Here is a 16,125-nt window from a genome sequence, read left to right as displayed (position 1 = left end):
TGCCGCAAGCCTGCGTTAGAGTGAAGGTCTCGGCCGTTAGATCGCCCCCTGGGGGCTGGCTGCAGTACAAGTCATAAAGCCCGCCTCCTCCGTGTTAATGAAGGAGACTTGAGCCCAAATAAAAAAAATTATTACACTTGCAATAAAATGTCCCGAAAGATGGTTCTGGTCGATTAAGGCACTGGTTATTGTGCTGAAATAGGTGCAGATCTTCATTTTTGTAAACAGTTTGTTTTTAGCAGTAATTTAATGCTGGGCGTGTCATCGTGATTGACAGCTGTGATTGACAGTTTCTCAAAGCAGCGCGTCTGAGCTTCGGCAGGAGACTGAAGTGTTATTATTGGATTTCTGTGTTATTTTACTATGACAAAATGAGTTCAGCAGTAAACTACAGTTTCTGACATACATGATCCTGGTGGAACACTGTTTATTCGCTAAGGTCAGGGCTTTTTTCGGGCTTTATTAGTTTGCTGATACACGCCTAACCACCCAGATAGCAAAATACACTCGGGCCAGTTCCGGCTAGATTCTCGCCTGCCGGAGACTTACCCCTCAGAGCTCAGACTGACTACCTCTGCTGGACCTTCTCCGGATGCCTGGACTCACCGCCCGATTCCAGCCCGAGTCAATCGAGCCAGATGCGGCGGCCGAGCGAGCCGGCGCTGCCGCATGCGAGCCGGAATCAGCCCGCGACGCCGCGAGTAGGTTATGCGCTGCGGCCCGGAGCTGGCGCGATTGAATATATAAAACCCTCATATTTGTTAACGTTATTACATCCATTTGTGTTGATATGACAGCAAACGCATGCTGAGAAGTTCGGGGGGCGTGGTTGATTTTACATAAAGCGTTTGGTTGGAAGCTCGACTCCGCTCATTTTCGCGGCTCCTCCTCTGGCTCCATCAGACAGTCCTTCTGCGCATGTCAAGGCTCCAATTTCAGCAGTCTTTTGCGACAGTTTGTGCCCATCAAGCAGGCGTTTTGCCCTCAAGGCGTTCAATGGGAAAAGGGGCTGTCGCGTCGTCCATATTTTTTACAGTCATTGCCTTCAAATTGCTTAAGGGGGCTAATAATATTGACCTTAAAATGTATTTTTTTTAATTAAAAATTGCTTTTATTCTAGCCAAAATAAAAAAAAGACTTTCTCAATAAGATAATATTTTCTTGCTCTGTTAAACATCATTTGGAAAATATTGGGAAAAAAAATCACATGAGGGCGAATACAGACTTCAACTGTATATCCTCTATGCTGGTCAAGTAAATGAAAGTGCAAATGATATTTCGTCTGGCCTGCTTCTTTCACAAATGTACAAGAAATCACTGTTTGCAGCTATTATTGCACCATTTTTGGCGCAGCGTAAACTGAAGTCCTCTCGCAACACTTCAGATGTGTTATGTGGAGCACACGCTGATATGAATCTCCCAGTCTTGTGCCAGAGAATCTCCGATTTGCATAAACTGTGATGGGTTACAAGTCTATCAGGCAGAATAGAGAGATTATGCTGAACTAATTCACACCCGAGGCTGCAGCAGCGTGTCAGCTTTGAATAATCTTCTGCCTGACATCTCCACAGATGCGACAAGATAAAACTTCCTCCTCGCTCAGGTGAGACGCAGACGCTGGTCAGAACATATGAACAGGCTTCAGAGAGACGACTCTTTCATCCGCGTGTGGATTTGAGTTGAACAAGAGCGCTGAGAGATGCAGGAAACACTTAAGAAAGAAGAAAATCGTTCACTTGCTCAATTATCATCATCTTATATTGTATGGAGTTACAGTAAAAGTCAGATTTATTAGGACTCTTGTTTTTTTTTCTTTAGCATGTTTTTAAAGGGGTGGTCCACAGTGTATTTTAAAGGCTTGGTTGTGTTTATAAGATGCAAAGCAAGGTGTGCTCATGCATCAGTTGTAGGATATCATGGTATTTTTTTTATATACAGTTGAAACCAGAAGTCAGATTTCAGATGTTAATGTGATATAAATGAGATAAAATAATATAAAAAAATAAAATAATAAGATAAATAAATAAAATATTATAAAAAGAAAATTATGTATATGTATATATATATATATATATATATATATATATATATATATATATATATATATATATATATAAACTAGAATTAGTATATTTTATATATATATATATATATATATATATATATATATATATATATATATATATATATATATATATATGATTTTATATTTTTTTTTTTTTTTTTTTAAGTGATGTTTAACAAAGCAAGGAATTTTTTTTACAGTATTTCCTATATTTTTTTCCTCTGGAGAAAGTCTTATTTGTTTACTTTAGGCTTGAATAAAAGCAATTTTTTATTTTAAAATATTTGTTAAGATCAAAATTATTAGCCCCCTTAAACAAAAGATTTTTTTCAATTGTCCACAGCAAACCACCTTTATACAATAATTTGCCTAATTACCCAAACTTGCCTAATTAAAGCCTTTAAATGTCACTTTAAGCTGAATACTAGTGTCTTAAAAAAATTTCAAGTCAAGTATTATGTGCTGTCATCATGGCAAAGATAAAAGAAATCAGTTATCGGAAATGAGTTATTAAAACTATTATGATTAGAAATGTGTTGAGAAAATCTTCTATCCGTTAAATAGAAATTGGGATAAATTTAGATAGGGGGTCTAATAATTCAGGAGGGTTAACAACTCTTCAACTGTATATATAAGGGGATTTATTAGTAGTGACACGAGACGCTCACAGCTGTTTCGCCAATTTGCAGTGGGCTGATAGTTAATAGTGTTCCTCGTTCTCTCTCGGGACTAATTCTGTCCACGAGTGTCTGGTCAGAGTACTCTGCGGGATCTGTCACCATCACTTACATCACACTTGCTCAGCTCAACGTGCCACTTTAAAATCCAGGATCAATGGTTAGATCGAGCGTTGTGTATTGGTGTGCACATTGGTGCATACAAATGACTTTTCCCAATGTGTGAAGAAGATTTGGGATACAACATAACAAAACTAAAACTTTGAGATTTGAGATATATCACAACACACAAACACATCTGGCCTCTGTTTTCATTAGGTTGTAAATAGGCCCTTTAAGACAAGTCTTTTCACTCAGTGGCCATCTTTTAAATGCCTCTCAGCATGCAAGTGCAATTCTTTGAATAGGGAGACATCAAATTCTCCAAATTTTGGAGACCAACTTTACCATTAAATTTCATATTTGGCAATTAAATATGCACCCAAACTCTGCCTAGGCTGGTTTAAGCTGGATTTTTCAGCAGGGTCTAAAACAATGTGTTTCAGTTTCATTGTCCAACCTCAGTGTATATGCAAAACTTTACATTTTGGAGCCTATGGTATGATATTTAACATAATATAACATGATCGAGTCGATAAATTCAACGAAATACCACAAAAACGTGCTTGATTGGTTAACATTAGCTAATGCATTAATTAACTACTACTTTTGGCATTTTTTGGTTTTTAAAAGGCTGAAATTAACAATTAAAATATATTAGAATAAAGTTTACAATTGGAAAAAAAGATAAATCTGCATTCACAACAATTATTAGTAGGCGTTTAGCTAAAAATATATAAATAAATAGTTTAAATAATTTATTATGGTCAATAATGTCCAAATTATGGAGAGGGGTCTGGCTGCAGACCTGGCGCAGTGCAATCTGGGCTGCATCCAATGCTTTTTAATGGGCTCACCTAACCCCACCCTAACCCTACCCGTCACAGTGACGTCACTAGGTCCATTTGAGTGCATTGTGTCTGACATTGCATCGCTGAGTGATGCAGTCTCAGCTTGCATCATAAAGGCTGCATCCAGATACTGAAATTATGTGTGAAAAGATACTGATACTGAAATTATGTGTTTTGTAATAACAGGCTTTATGGCGCTCGGCCGAGTGAGGATTTAGTTTATTTTCCACAGAAGGGTTAAAGTTCACCTCACAAACAAACGTCACCAGAAAGGGGCGTGGTGTACATTAAGCACTGCTTCAGTGTTGAAGAATAGGCTCCGCATCTTCAAACCAGAGGTACTGACTCCATTAGTTGTATTTAACTTTTCGTTTGGAGCACTTCAACTGTGTTTAGAACTAGTTAGAGATGTAATATTACGTATCTCGCGACACGTACTTATAACCGCGAGAACTTGTAACTACACCTAGAAGTTGCACTTGCTTAACGTTACTTCTCTCCCTCTCCGTTATTGTTTATTATTAATGACTATTTCGACTATTATTATGTATGCATTTGTCTAGAATATCATTTGCATGCAGTGTTGAGTGACGACAAGATTGCATCAGATTTGTTTTTGCAGCGTGTGTAGCTACTTTAAATGTAATCAAACAGCAGTACTAATAATAGGATGTTTATCTCGACTGCATGTGCAAGTAAATACGGACATTAATGTGCATGCTATGCAAGTGATTTAAACATTCCTCAAGTATTTCGTATTTGACACGGTTTACCGAATGCAACCAAAGACTATACTTTGATGCAGTCCGTGTTTTACAAGCAGTCAAAGTCCAAACCAGCAAGCGACAATACATGTCTACTTCTTATTAGACAGTCTAGATGAGTCATTTGCAGAAGCCAAGCTATTCATTACCCGCAAAACACTGATATTTAAACGAGTTGAACACTTCTAAAGAATGTAATTATTAATGTGAGTATTATTATAAGCATTTAAAACCAGAATTAGCATTTTTACAAACAGAACTGTGAGATTTAATTTACAGAAAGTCAACTTACTGTTATTTATGTACTGTTTTATAGCTTTTTGATAGTTTTATTGGCTTATTTCTTGTCAGATTGTCCTGTCTCAGTGGGATTTTAGAGTCTCGTTCTAGATTTTGGGGCAAATTTTGGCATTTAAAGTAATAATTGTACACTTAAAATTAAATGTCAATACATTTTTTATTATTTAAACAAAATGTAAATAAATTAATACATAAAAAATTATAAAAAATTATAAATTAATTTTAAATAAAATAAATTACAATAAATAAACAAATTTTAAATAAATGAATATAAGTTTTAATAAATGAAAATAAATAAATTATTTAAATGTAAATAAATTAAAAATAAATAAAATTAAATAAAGTTAAGATAAATAAATAAAAAATAAATAAAATCTAAATATAAAATTTAAATAAATGAATTTAAAATAAATGAATAAATAAATTTAAAATTATAAAATAAATTAAAAGTTAAGTTAAATTAAAATAAATAAAATAAAAATCGATAAATAAATTAATAAATAAATAAGTAGTATTTGTCTAATGTTAATATAAGTTACATAATGGCTAAGCAATTCCATTTTACAGTGAAGAAATGGAAATATGGAATATATTATCTAAACATTTATGAATTTCTTGCTAAAATGCCTGGATTTGTAAAAATTTCCAGAAAATATGTGAATGTTGGCTTCATTTGAGCCACATATTCTCCAGCTGACTGTTTCCTTATTGTTTAAGTATCTCTTCTGCTCAGAGGTGACGAAAAAACAAATATTTTTCCAACCAAATTCCCTCCAGACTGATGAGGATGTTGATTTCCCCTGTGTTTTAAAAATTATTTTCCACTCTTCCTCAGTAATTTCAATATTGCACTATTTTTCCCCGTTTATTTTTATATATAGTTTTTTTTATCGTTCATTTGTGATTATTTTCTCAAGCTTTAACAAAACATTTTGTACATTGAAGGTTGTACTTTTCCTTCCCATTTTTAAACATTGCCACCAAAATGAATTAGCAAACAAATAAAAATTAAAATACAATTACAACAGGAATAGATACAAATATAGCTAAATGGAAAATAATAATAATAATAATCATAATAATAAATAAAAAGAATGAAATAGTTATTATATTAAAATTATATATATATATATATATATATATATATATATATATATATATATATATATATATATATATATATTTAATATAATAATTATTTTTTATATATATAAATATATATATAATATATTATATATAAAATAAAAAAATTAATTAAAATAAATAATTACCTACAGTACATGATAATGCAAATCTATATATCTTCTGATACATCTATAGTGGTCTTTTACATAAATATGAAACCCAACCATATTGGTGATCACTGTAAACCTGTTTGCACAGATTTCTTTATATAAATATAAGTCTTCATCTTTGCACAATATGTAAACATAGGTTGCCATGTCTAAAATTTTTGGATTGTTTGGGTTTTTACCAAAATCTGGTTCAATTCCATGTCAACAGCTCCTTTAGAAATATTATTCCCAGGAAAAAACATGAGGTGTTCAATACTTATTTCCCCCACAGAAGTTAAAACTTTCCATTAATGAGAATAACCTTTGATTACACAGGATCATGTCTGAGCTGAGAGGTAAAGTGCAGACGGTGCTGGGTCAAATAGAGCCCGATCAACTGGGTCGCACCATGACCCACGAGCACCTGACCATGTCCTTTGAGTGCTCCCACGTTCCTCCAGCGCCCGGAGATGAGGGTCTTTCCCTGGCGCCCATCGAAATGAAGCACCTCCACTGGCTGCAGCAGAACCCATACAGTCACCACGAAAACCTGCTGCTGAATCAGGAGCTGGAGGCCGTGAAGGAGGAACTGCTGTGCTACCGGAAAGCAGGAGGAGGAACCATCGTGGAGAACACCACCACGGGCATCAACCGAAATCTGCCTGCTCTGAAGCAGCTGGCTAAGGAGACCGGCGTGCACGTGATCGCAGGAGCCGGTTATTATGTGGACGTTACTCATTCTGAGGAGACCAGAAAGATGACAGTTGAGAAGGTTTGTGCTTTTGTCACTGTTCGTTGGTTTTTGATATTCAAAAGAGTGGAATGGGTTAACCCTGCTGTGCTGTTGGGGATGTTTTCATCCACTCTGGGGTGACTCTTTTTATTTTGTCTTCATTCGGTCACAGCTTCCTCTGGGTTTCAGCAAATTGAATTATTATTTTTTTTAAAAACTCACAAATACAGAAATTTATTACCATTTCATTATGTTGGTACCTGTTTTTGCCCCATTGGCTCATATTTGTGACAATATAAATTTATGTAATCTAGTTTCAAATGAACAGTGATATATACAGTATATACAGTTGAAGTCAGAATTATTAGCCCCCCCTTAATTTTTTTCTTTTTAAATATTTCCCAAATGATGTTTAACAGACCAAGGAGATTTTCACAGTATGTCTGATATTTTTTTTTCTTCTGGAGAAAGTCTTATTTGTTTTATTTTGGCTGGAATAAAAGCAGTTTTTAAATTTTTAAAACCCATTTTAAGGACAAAATTATTATCCCCTTTAAGTTATAAATTTTTTCGATAGTCTTCAGAACAAACCATCATTATACAATAACTTGCCTAACCTGCCTAGTTAACCTAGTTAAGATATATATATATATATATATATATATATATATATATATATATATATATATATAGTTGAAGTCAGAATTATGAGCCCCCTTGTTTATTTTTGTTCCCAACTTCTGTTTAACGGAGAGAAGATTTATTTTCAGCACATTTCTAAACATATTAGTTTTAATATATTTTAATTTATCTCTAAGAAGAAGATTTATTTTATCTTTGCCATGATGATAGTAAATAATATTTGACTAGATATTTTTCAAGACACTTCTATACAGCTTAAAGTGACATTTAAAGGCTTAACTAGGGTAATTAGGTTAACTAGGCAGGTTAGGTAATTTGGCAAGTTATTGTATAACAGTGGTTTCTTCTGTAGATTATCGAGAAAAAATATAACTTAAAGGAGCTAACAATTTTGTCCCTAAAATGGTTCATAAAAAATTTAAAACTGCTTTTATTCTAGCCAAAAATCAAAACAAATAAGACTTTATCCAGAAGAAAAAATATTATCAGACATACTGTGAAAATGTCCTTGCTCTGTTAAACATCATTAGAAAAATACTTAAAAAAGAAGAAAAAAAATCGAAGGGGGCTAATTATTCTGACTTCAACTGTGTGTGTGTGTATATATATATATATATATATATTTGTATTTTATTAACGTCTACCTCCACCCAAACCTTAAACCCAACCATCAATAATGTAAAAACCAATACTATTTATCAAGTTACCCATAAATTGTATTTTATTAGCATCTACCCCTAAACCCAAGCCTCACAGTAATGTAAAAACAGTAATTATACCTAATATTATTCATATTATTTATTAAATTACTTATTATATTGGATTGTTTAACGTCTACGCCTACCTCAACCCTGAACCCAAGCCTCACAGTAATGTAAAAACAGTAATTATACCCAATATTATTCATATTATTTGATAAATTACTCATTAAATTGGATTGTTTAACATCTACGCCTACCCCAACCTTAAACACAAGCTTCACAGTAATGTAAAAACAGTAATTAATAAAGAGTATTATTCATATTATTTATTAAATTATCCATTAAATTGTATTTTATTAGCGTCTACCCCTAAACCCAAGCCTCACTGTAATGTAAAAACAGTAATTATACCTAATATTATTTATTAAATTATCCAGTAAATTGTATTTTAGTAACATCTACCCCTAAACCCAAGCCTCACAGCAATGTAAAACAGTAGTTATACCTAATATTATTCATATTATTTATTAAATTACGTATTAAATAGAATTTTTTAACGTCTACACCTACCTCAACCCTAAACACAAGCCTCAAAGTAATGTAAAAACAATAATTATATTGAGTATTATTTCATATTATTTATTAGATTACTCATACAATTGTATGTTTGTAACTTATACCCCTAAATCCAACTCTCACAGTAATGTAGAAACAGCAATTATGCCCAGTATTATTCTTATTTATTAAATTACTCAATAAATTGTATTTTATTAGGGTCTACCCATAAACCCAAACCTTAAAGTAATGTAAAAACAGTAATAATTGCTGTACAGTGTCACAAAAATGATGCTATATTGACGTATCTGCATCTGTATCCCTTCTAGACTCTAATTTCTATCTCTTCCGCCCCTCCAGCTCACCGATGTCATTGTGAGTGAGGTGCTTCATGGAGCAGACGGCACTGACATCCGCTGTGGTGTGATCGGAGAGATCGGCACAAGTTGGCCAATCACAGAGAGTGAGAAGAAGGTCTTGCAAGCCACTGCTCATGCTCAGACTCGGCTCGGCTGTCCCGTCATCATCCACCCCGGTCGGGACAATAAGGCGCCGGTGGAGGTCATCCGCATTCTGCAGGAGGCAGGAGGAGACATCTCGAAAACGGTCATGTCTCATCTGGACAGGTGAGAAAATATGGAGCCAGATCGGTCTCAAAAATAATACTTTAACAAATATTAAAACACAATTCATAAATAAAACACACAATTTGTGATTTCACTAGTAAATATCATCAATATTTTCGCCAAATGAATTGGATTTGTGTATATTATGAATTGTGTTTTGAATTTACGATTTGGATTTGTGTGTTTACGAATCGTGTTTTGAACTTGCGAATTGAATTTGCATATTTATGAATTGTGTCAAAGAGCTTGGAATGACCAAGAGGCGACACTAAATAGAACGTTCCATTGCAACAGCAGCGCCCAGCAACACCCCTGGATTCCGCCATTTTAGAGTGAAAGAGATCAGCTGTCAATGGATCTTATTGCTGTCGCGATGGCAAGCAGCTGCTTTGTTTTGTATTTATTTAAAAAGCGCTTTAAAGCTGAAATACAACCTGAAAGACGACAATACAACACCAGCTATGTTTCCATCCAAAAATGCGAATAAACTTTATGCGCAAAACTGGATTATCGCTTAAAAGTTGTGCGAATGAAGCATCGTTTCCATCCAACGAGTCAAAGCGAACAAAATCGTCACTTCCTGATTAACTGGCGCCAAATATCAACAGTAAAAACTGCATTTGCTGCAGTAGGAGAAGCTGCATCAATCTTTTCTAAATGAATGCGCCTCAGAAGACAATCCTGACAAGCAGTGAGCGCACGGTGGCGTTTGAAGGTGTCAGACGCGGAGCACAGGCGCTCTTGATTCTGGAGGTCATTAATAATATAATAACATTAACACTGAAATGGTAAGGCGTTTTATAATGACCAAAACAACATTTCAGATGTTTTATAATGTGCTCAGCCAAACGTTTTATCCATTCACACACATTTTAAACATCACATGATCTCTTTTAACAAAATCACATGACCTTTTTTAATGCGCATGCTGGAGTTTGTGCGGTAAAAGTGTTTCCATTGCAGTTTATGCGCATCTTTTCTTATCGAATAAAAAGTTTATCCTATCGGTACATACTCAAATTTAAATGACTCGGACTCGAGGGCAAAAAAACCCAGATTGGGACATCCCTAGTAACCGGTAAGATCTACCAGAAAGACTCTAGGAGGCACATAAACGTTTGAACATTTATTGTGAATTGTTTGCATAACTGAGAGTTCGTTACGGTCCTTTCATAAAGTTCTTTGGCGCAAGCCCCGTCTATAGTGCAGAACTCTGGATGAGCTGGCAGATCCTGCCTGAAGATGAAGGCAAGGCGAAGCCAACCCCCTGAGTGGAGACGAGGCCAACCTGGTGGTGGTGGTGATGGGGAGGATGGAGGGAAACTTCCGCAACGTCACCTGAATACAGCGAAACAGATTGTTTAGATGAGCTTATATACATGGCTTGCTTGGTTGTTATAGGCTGACGAGATAATTATTATGAATGACGTGACATCTCAGTCTTCCTGGTAGAACCTTCGCTAAAGCTTTCATGTAAGTTTACCTGTTTGCCATTCGATGACGTTTATTATCTCTGTTTCAACCTGGTATTAACGTGTCTTCACAAAAAGTCAACCAAGACTCATTGCTTGGTTGTACCTGGTATTAACAGGTTTAACATGATTACCTTGCTTTTCGTATAACACATTCTACAAAGATCTTGTCTTTTTAACTCATTTGACCACATCGTTCTTTTGGACGCTTTTCCGACTGCTTGTGAAAGTTGTCTGAAAGTGGACAAGTCATGACAATTTCTACCGTTTGTGCCTGTATTTAATCCCATCCATTTACGGTCGAACCGACAAGAAATGCATTTTAGTATCAGGTGCAATTTCTGCCCTCTGTAGTCCCAAAACAAGTACAAACTAAAAAGCAGAATGTATTTTATGTCTACACTATTTTAATTTAATTAAAATCCCATTCAAAAGTGCATTGACTTCAGAACAATCTGACATTTGAGAGCTATTTCTGGGCTTTTGATCTACTTGAATAACCTCTATTTTGTCACTTGTGTGCCTTACAGAAGCATATATGATCACGGAGAGCTGCTGGAGTTTGCGAGAATGGGAAGCTACCTGGAATATGATCTTTTTGGCACGGAGGTTCTCAATTACCAGTTCAACCGTAATGTGGACATGCCCAGCGACAGCCAGAGGGTCCAGAGGTGAGTAGTTTCTGTGATCAGAAAAACACAGCAGCCATTACTAGAGATGGGTGAATTACTTACGAATTGTAATCAGACATGCATAAACAGTAATATAATATCTTAAAGCAGGGGTGTCAAACCAAGGTTATTATAGTTATCGAAAAAACAAAAACTAAAATGTAAAATAATTGTCGTTAACTGAAATAAAAATAAAAACGAGAGTTTTTTCAACAACTAGAACTAACTGAAACTGTATTGTGTACATAAAAAAACTAACTGAAACTAACTGGAATTATAGCAAAAACCTCCTTCGTTTTCGTTATGTAAATGTATTTAATAAATAATCTTACTGTAAGCCTTTTAGTAGTAAATATAATCCGCGCTGCAGGTGTTTGTGTTTGATCCTTTCGCACCTCAGAGTCTCCTGCTGCCATTGGCCAGATCGTGCCGGTTCTCCTAGAGTCATCCTCTCTGTTGCTCCCGCGACAAAAACGCGTGGACATGACAGCAGCACGGTGACAGCATTAAATACAGAGACTTAAAACTATTACCTTAACACATTTGTGCCCAATAATGGGTTTTATTTCTGTAACACGATCGCGAACGAATCTTTGTAACCGGATCTTCTAAGTGAACCGGTTGAACAAGTTCACCAAATCGAACTGAATTATTTGAAATGATTCCCATCTCCAGTAAGAACTTATCCACCCAATTCTTACTTAATAACAAGCCTAATACCCCCCATCTGACTCTAAATTATCCAATATACACTCTCATTCAGTTATTAGAACAGTAACGTTACATTGAGGGGCGGTAAACCGATAATACTGCGCATGCGTGATTCAGTGAACCAAACACAAACGATACAGCCTGCTGTATGACTGAACTGAACTTGGAACAACTGCAGCGCGGGTGAACCGAGGGCTTAAATGAGAGCATCTGGTGAAAAACGTAAGTTTATTTCATAACAGACAATCGTAATGAAATTTAAATGAGTGAAGCATGATTCAGTTGGGTTTACAGTTAGTAAAACTTTACTGTAAGACATTTTTTTCAGATCATGGTGATGTTTTAACTGACTGAAATCACTATTGCTGACTACATAATGTTCAAAACATCCGCTGAAAAATCTGAATTTTCCATCACCAGGCCCGGATTAATAATTCAGAGGCCCCTGGGCACAATGTCTTGTAGGCCCCCTATAGCCGCACCCCATAGTTGAATTAAAAAAATAAGATCAATGTAATATTTGTTAAATAAAATTAATCTATAATGTATTGCCCACATTAAAAAAAAATGATATACCGTACATATATTTCTAGTCTACAGAGATTTAATATATTTTTAAAGCATTTAAAGCAGACTTTGAAAAAAATACTAATACAACTAGGGCAGTGGTTCTCAAACTGTGGTACGTATACCACTAGTGATACGCAGGCTTTAGTGGTACGCGGAGGAATGAAATATGTCATGTACATGCTACACACATTCAAAATTTATCAAAAATGATGCTAATAATATGCCATATTTGACATATAGCCTATATTTCTGAAGTAATCTGCCATGTTTTTTTTTTATCTATGCAGAGTTGTAGCTGCTTTACCGGGCCTACTACGCCACTGTATTTCAATACTGCTCATTTTTGTTGGTACTTGGAGAGACAATTTTTTTCTGTGGTGGTACTTGATGAAAAAAAGTTTGAGAACCACTGAACTAGGCGAAATTAATGGATTTTAATATACTTGTTCAAGTTCACTGAAGCAGACCTAAAATTTATATTTAAGGGCATTTTGCGTGATTGACGAGCGTTTTGTGCGAATCTCTCAAGTTCGAAAATCTTAACTACAGCAGACATTCGCGCCCACGCTCACCAATCAGGAGCTTTCTCCTGTAGGGTGTTGTGCTTATGACGTAGCGCCTGGGGGAAATCCTCCTGCCGACACCAGACAACAGTTAATCAAACTGGGCTCAGCTCAGTTGGAAGCATCGCTGAAAGCCTTCATCATCCAGGGATAATGGTATCTGCAGGAGTTTATGAACTCCAGAGCTGGGTGCACCTCTGAAAGGATCTAGCGGACTCAGACACGGCTCCAAATGAATCCACGCTGTTTTTCAGCCTTCCCAAAGCACATAAACACAGTTATTCTCTTAATTAAATCAATGGTAGCCATTTAGCAACGAAGCTACAGTCCTTGCTATTGCTCAGTGAATTTGACGCACAAATGAAGCGAGTAAACTCAAAATGTTCACTTGTCTATTTACGCACGAATAGCATGATTTATCCGCGCGTACTGCGTCTGGTGTGAACACCGCATTAAAGAGCGGGTTGGATTGTATAGAGACAGAAGGTTGGTTAGATACTAATCAGAACTAATCAGATGAAGACGTCATATTCTGACATCATAATCCAGATTATATGTAATTCATTAGACACCTCATAAACATCTGCCTCAATTTCTCTTTCTAGTAATCAGTACATGATTGTTTTCTGCAAATTTGATTGGTTGCAAAAATGTAGTGAGATCCATTTTGTAATGTCGGAGAGTCATTTGGTTTTGTTTCACCAGCTTGAAATTCCTGATCCAGGAAGGTTATGAAGACCGAATCCTCATTGCCCACGACATCCACACCAAACACCGACTCACCAAGTACGGCGGCCATGGCTTCTCCCACATCCTCAAGAACATAGTTCCCAAAATGCTGTCCCGAGGCATCACTCAGAACCAGGTGGACAAGATACTGATAGAGAATCCCAAACGCTGGCTGACGTTCAAATAAACCAGCTGCTTTCATGATCAATAACATACCAAAAAAAGAAAAATCACCTTTTTTTTATTGTTGTCTACTTGATTTTGGTGCGAAAATTCTTATATTAGTGAATGTTGACGCTGTAAAATGGCAGAGCTGTCGCTTTAACAGTAACTGGATTGTTCAAATCAAATATCGAGTCCCTGAGTCATAAAAACTAGGTGCTTGTAACTAAACTGCATCCTTTTATTGGATGAATGAGCATAAAACAATGTTTTTAATTCATTTGAATGTTTTAATAAATTAATTAACTCAAATTTGAGCAATTAAAGCAGACATCCCAAGTTGGGAAAAGTCATTTCCGGGGGATACAGAGTTGATTTGCGGGAGGTAGCGGGATAGTGGGTGTATGAAGAGCAGGGGGTTGGGGTGTGTTGAGTGAGCGACGTATCTGGGTAGGGGGGCGTGTGCGCGCGAGACGTACCCAAAGAGCGGTGGGAGTTGCGTGTGCGACGCAACATAACATTACTTAAAGAGTGGTGGGGTGAGTTGCGCACAACGTACCTGAAGCGCTACGAGGGATGCGGTGTAGAGAGGGCTGTGCAACGTATTCAAGGACTGGGCAGAAAGCGCGCGATTTCCGGGAGATTATCATTCATTTGCGGGCATCTGGGAGTGTCTATGCATTTGAGGGATACTCCCGCAACTCCCGGGAGACTTGGGATGTCTGTTAAAGTAACACTTGACTTTTAAAAGGCTCATTTTAAACAAGGTAAACAAGTGAGCTTTACCCTTTTTGAATCCATAAAGCCGATCTCTAGGTCTGGCGGTAGCTCTTTTAGCTTAGCATAGATCATTGAAACTTTACTGCATCATTTTATTTTATGGACAAAGATAAAACAACATTTTTAATTAAGTAAACTCGCAGAGTTAAAGTATCACTCGATGTTAAATAGGCCTATTTTACATTTGAAACAAGTTAAGCAAGGGAGTTTAACATAAAAACATAACTTTTAAACATTAAATTTTTAACATTAAACATAATTTGTGAAATATTAAATTAATAAAATTCAAAGGGGGGTTAATAATTCTGACTTCAATGGGGTATATGCCGAAGCATGCTAATAGGACTTTTAATTTGCCAGTAACCTGGGTTAAGCGCTTCCGGCGAAATGAATGCCAATGCAAAATCCGGTGAGTTCAAGGTCTGTTTTCTTTAAAAATCAGCGATCTCCACTAGCTGAGTGATATCCGATATGAAGTGGGTCTCAGATTGTACAAGAAGCACTGCATTAAATTACATTTCCCCTGCTAAATCTTTATAATATGAGCATTTATTTTACCCCAGTATATTCAATGGAGCTTCTGCGTTAGCCTGCCGATTCTGACGGGCGCGTGCGAGTAAACAGCTTTTTGTCTCGTTTTACGCTTGAGCAACCAAAAAAATGCTAAAGTTTATTTAACTGATTGTATTTTAATGACATTACAACATCGATGCTGTATAAGGAACCGTAGAAAAACCGTAGAAAAAAGTTCACAATAACAGGTCATCGGAAGTGTATCAGCATGGGAACAGCACTAGCTCTGCATATACCCTACTGTATATCATGCAAAGTCCTATTACTGTAGTCCACATGAACCAGAAGCTGACCGTTTTTTATTTAATGATGCAGATTCTATAGAAAAACTGAATATAAGATAAGAAAACAGTGGGTGTGGCTTGTTTGTTTCTGCTGTGAGCTGATTGGATGTAGTAAAATAGGCATTTCATTCAGAAAGATGGGGAAAAGTGTTTGGGGGAGTTATTACAGTCTAACAGACTCCTCCTTCTCACCATTTCTGTTTGTTGACTTACAGTTGGAGGGGCGTAGTTAAGTATGTTAGCCACACCCAATACTTCAGTAAGACGTAATCTGAGAACTTAACTGAAAACAAACAGGATGTTCAGATTTCAATTAAAGATTA

The 16,125-nt window shown here is 36.0% G+C and overlaps 1 protein-coding gene and 1 long non-coding RNA gene across 2 annotated transcripts in view; both read left to right on the top strand.

Moving 5' to 3' along the window:
- The window catches only part of LOC141377726 (uncharacterized), a 187,805-nt gene that overhangs the window by 102,472 nt on the left and 69,208 nt on the right, over positions 1 to 16,125 (top strand). The window lies entirely within an intron of this gene.
- On the top strand, positions 3,964 to 14,273 carry pter (phosphotriesterase related). The gene is made up of 5 exons (NM_001045381.2): positions 3,964 to 4,030; positions 6,367 to 6,802; positions 9,022 to 9,287; positions 11,290 to 11,430; positions 13,980 to 14,273. The coding sequence occupies exons 2-5, from the start codon at positions 6,371 to 6,373 to the stop codon at positions 14,188 to 14,190; spliced, it is 1,050 nt and encodes a 349-aa protein (NP_001038846.2). The 5' UTR covers positions 3,964 to 4,030; positions 6,367 to 6,370; the 3' UTR covers positions 14,191 to 14,273.

The sequence above is a fragment of the Danio rerio genome, chromosome 2 (genome assembly GCF_052040795.2).
Source record: "Danio rerio strain M-AB ecotype USA chromosome 2, GRCz13ab, whole genome shotgun sequence".
NCBI classification, from domain to species: domain Eukaryota; kingdom Metazoa; phylum Chordata; class Actinopteri; order Cypriniformes; family Danionidae; genus Danio; species Danio rerio.
Note: the sequence above shows the minus strand (reverse complement) of the source record. Positions and strands in the feature narration are given on the sequence as shown.

Coding starts and splice junctions, on each gene's coding strand:
- pter (NM_001045381.2), top strand. CDS start 6,371: ATGTCTGAGCTGAGAGGTAAAGTGCAGACGGTGCTGGGTCAAATAGAG. Junction 6,803..9,021: donor GAAAGATGACAGTTGAGAAG/GTTTGTGCTTTT, acceptor CCGCCCCTCCAG/CTCACCGATGTCATTGTGAG. Junction 9,288..11,289: donor GTCATGTCTCATCTGGACAG/GTGAGAAAATAT, acceptor TGTGCCTTACAG/AAGCATATATGATCACGGAG.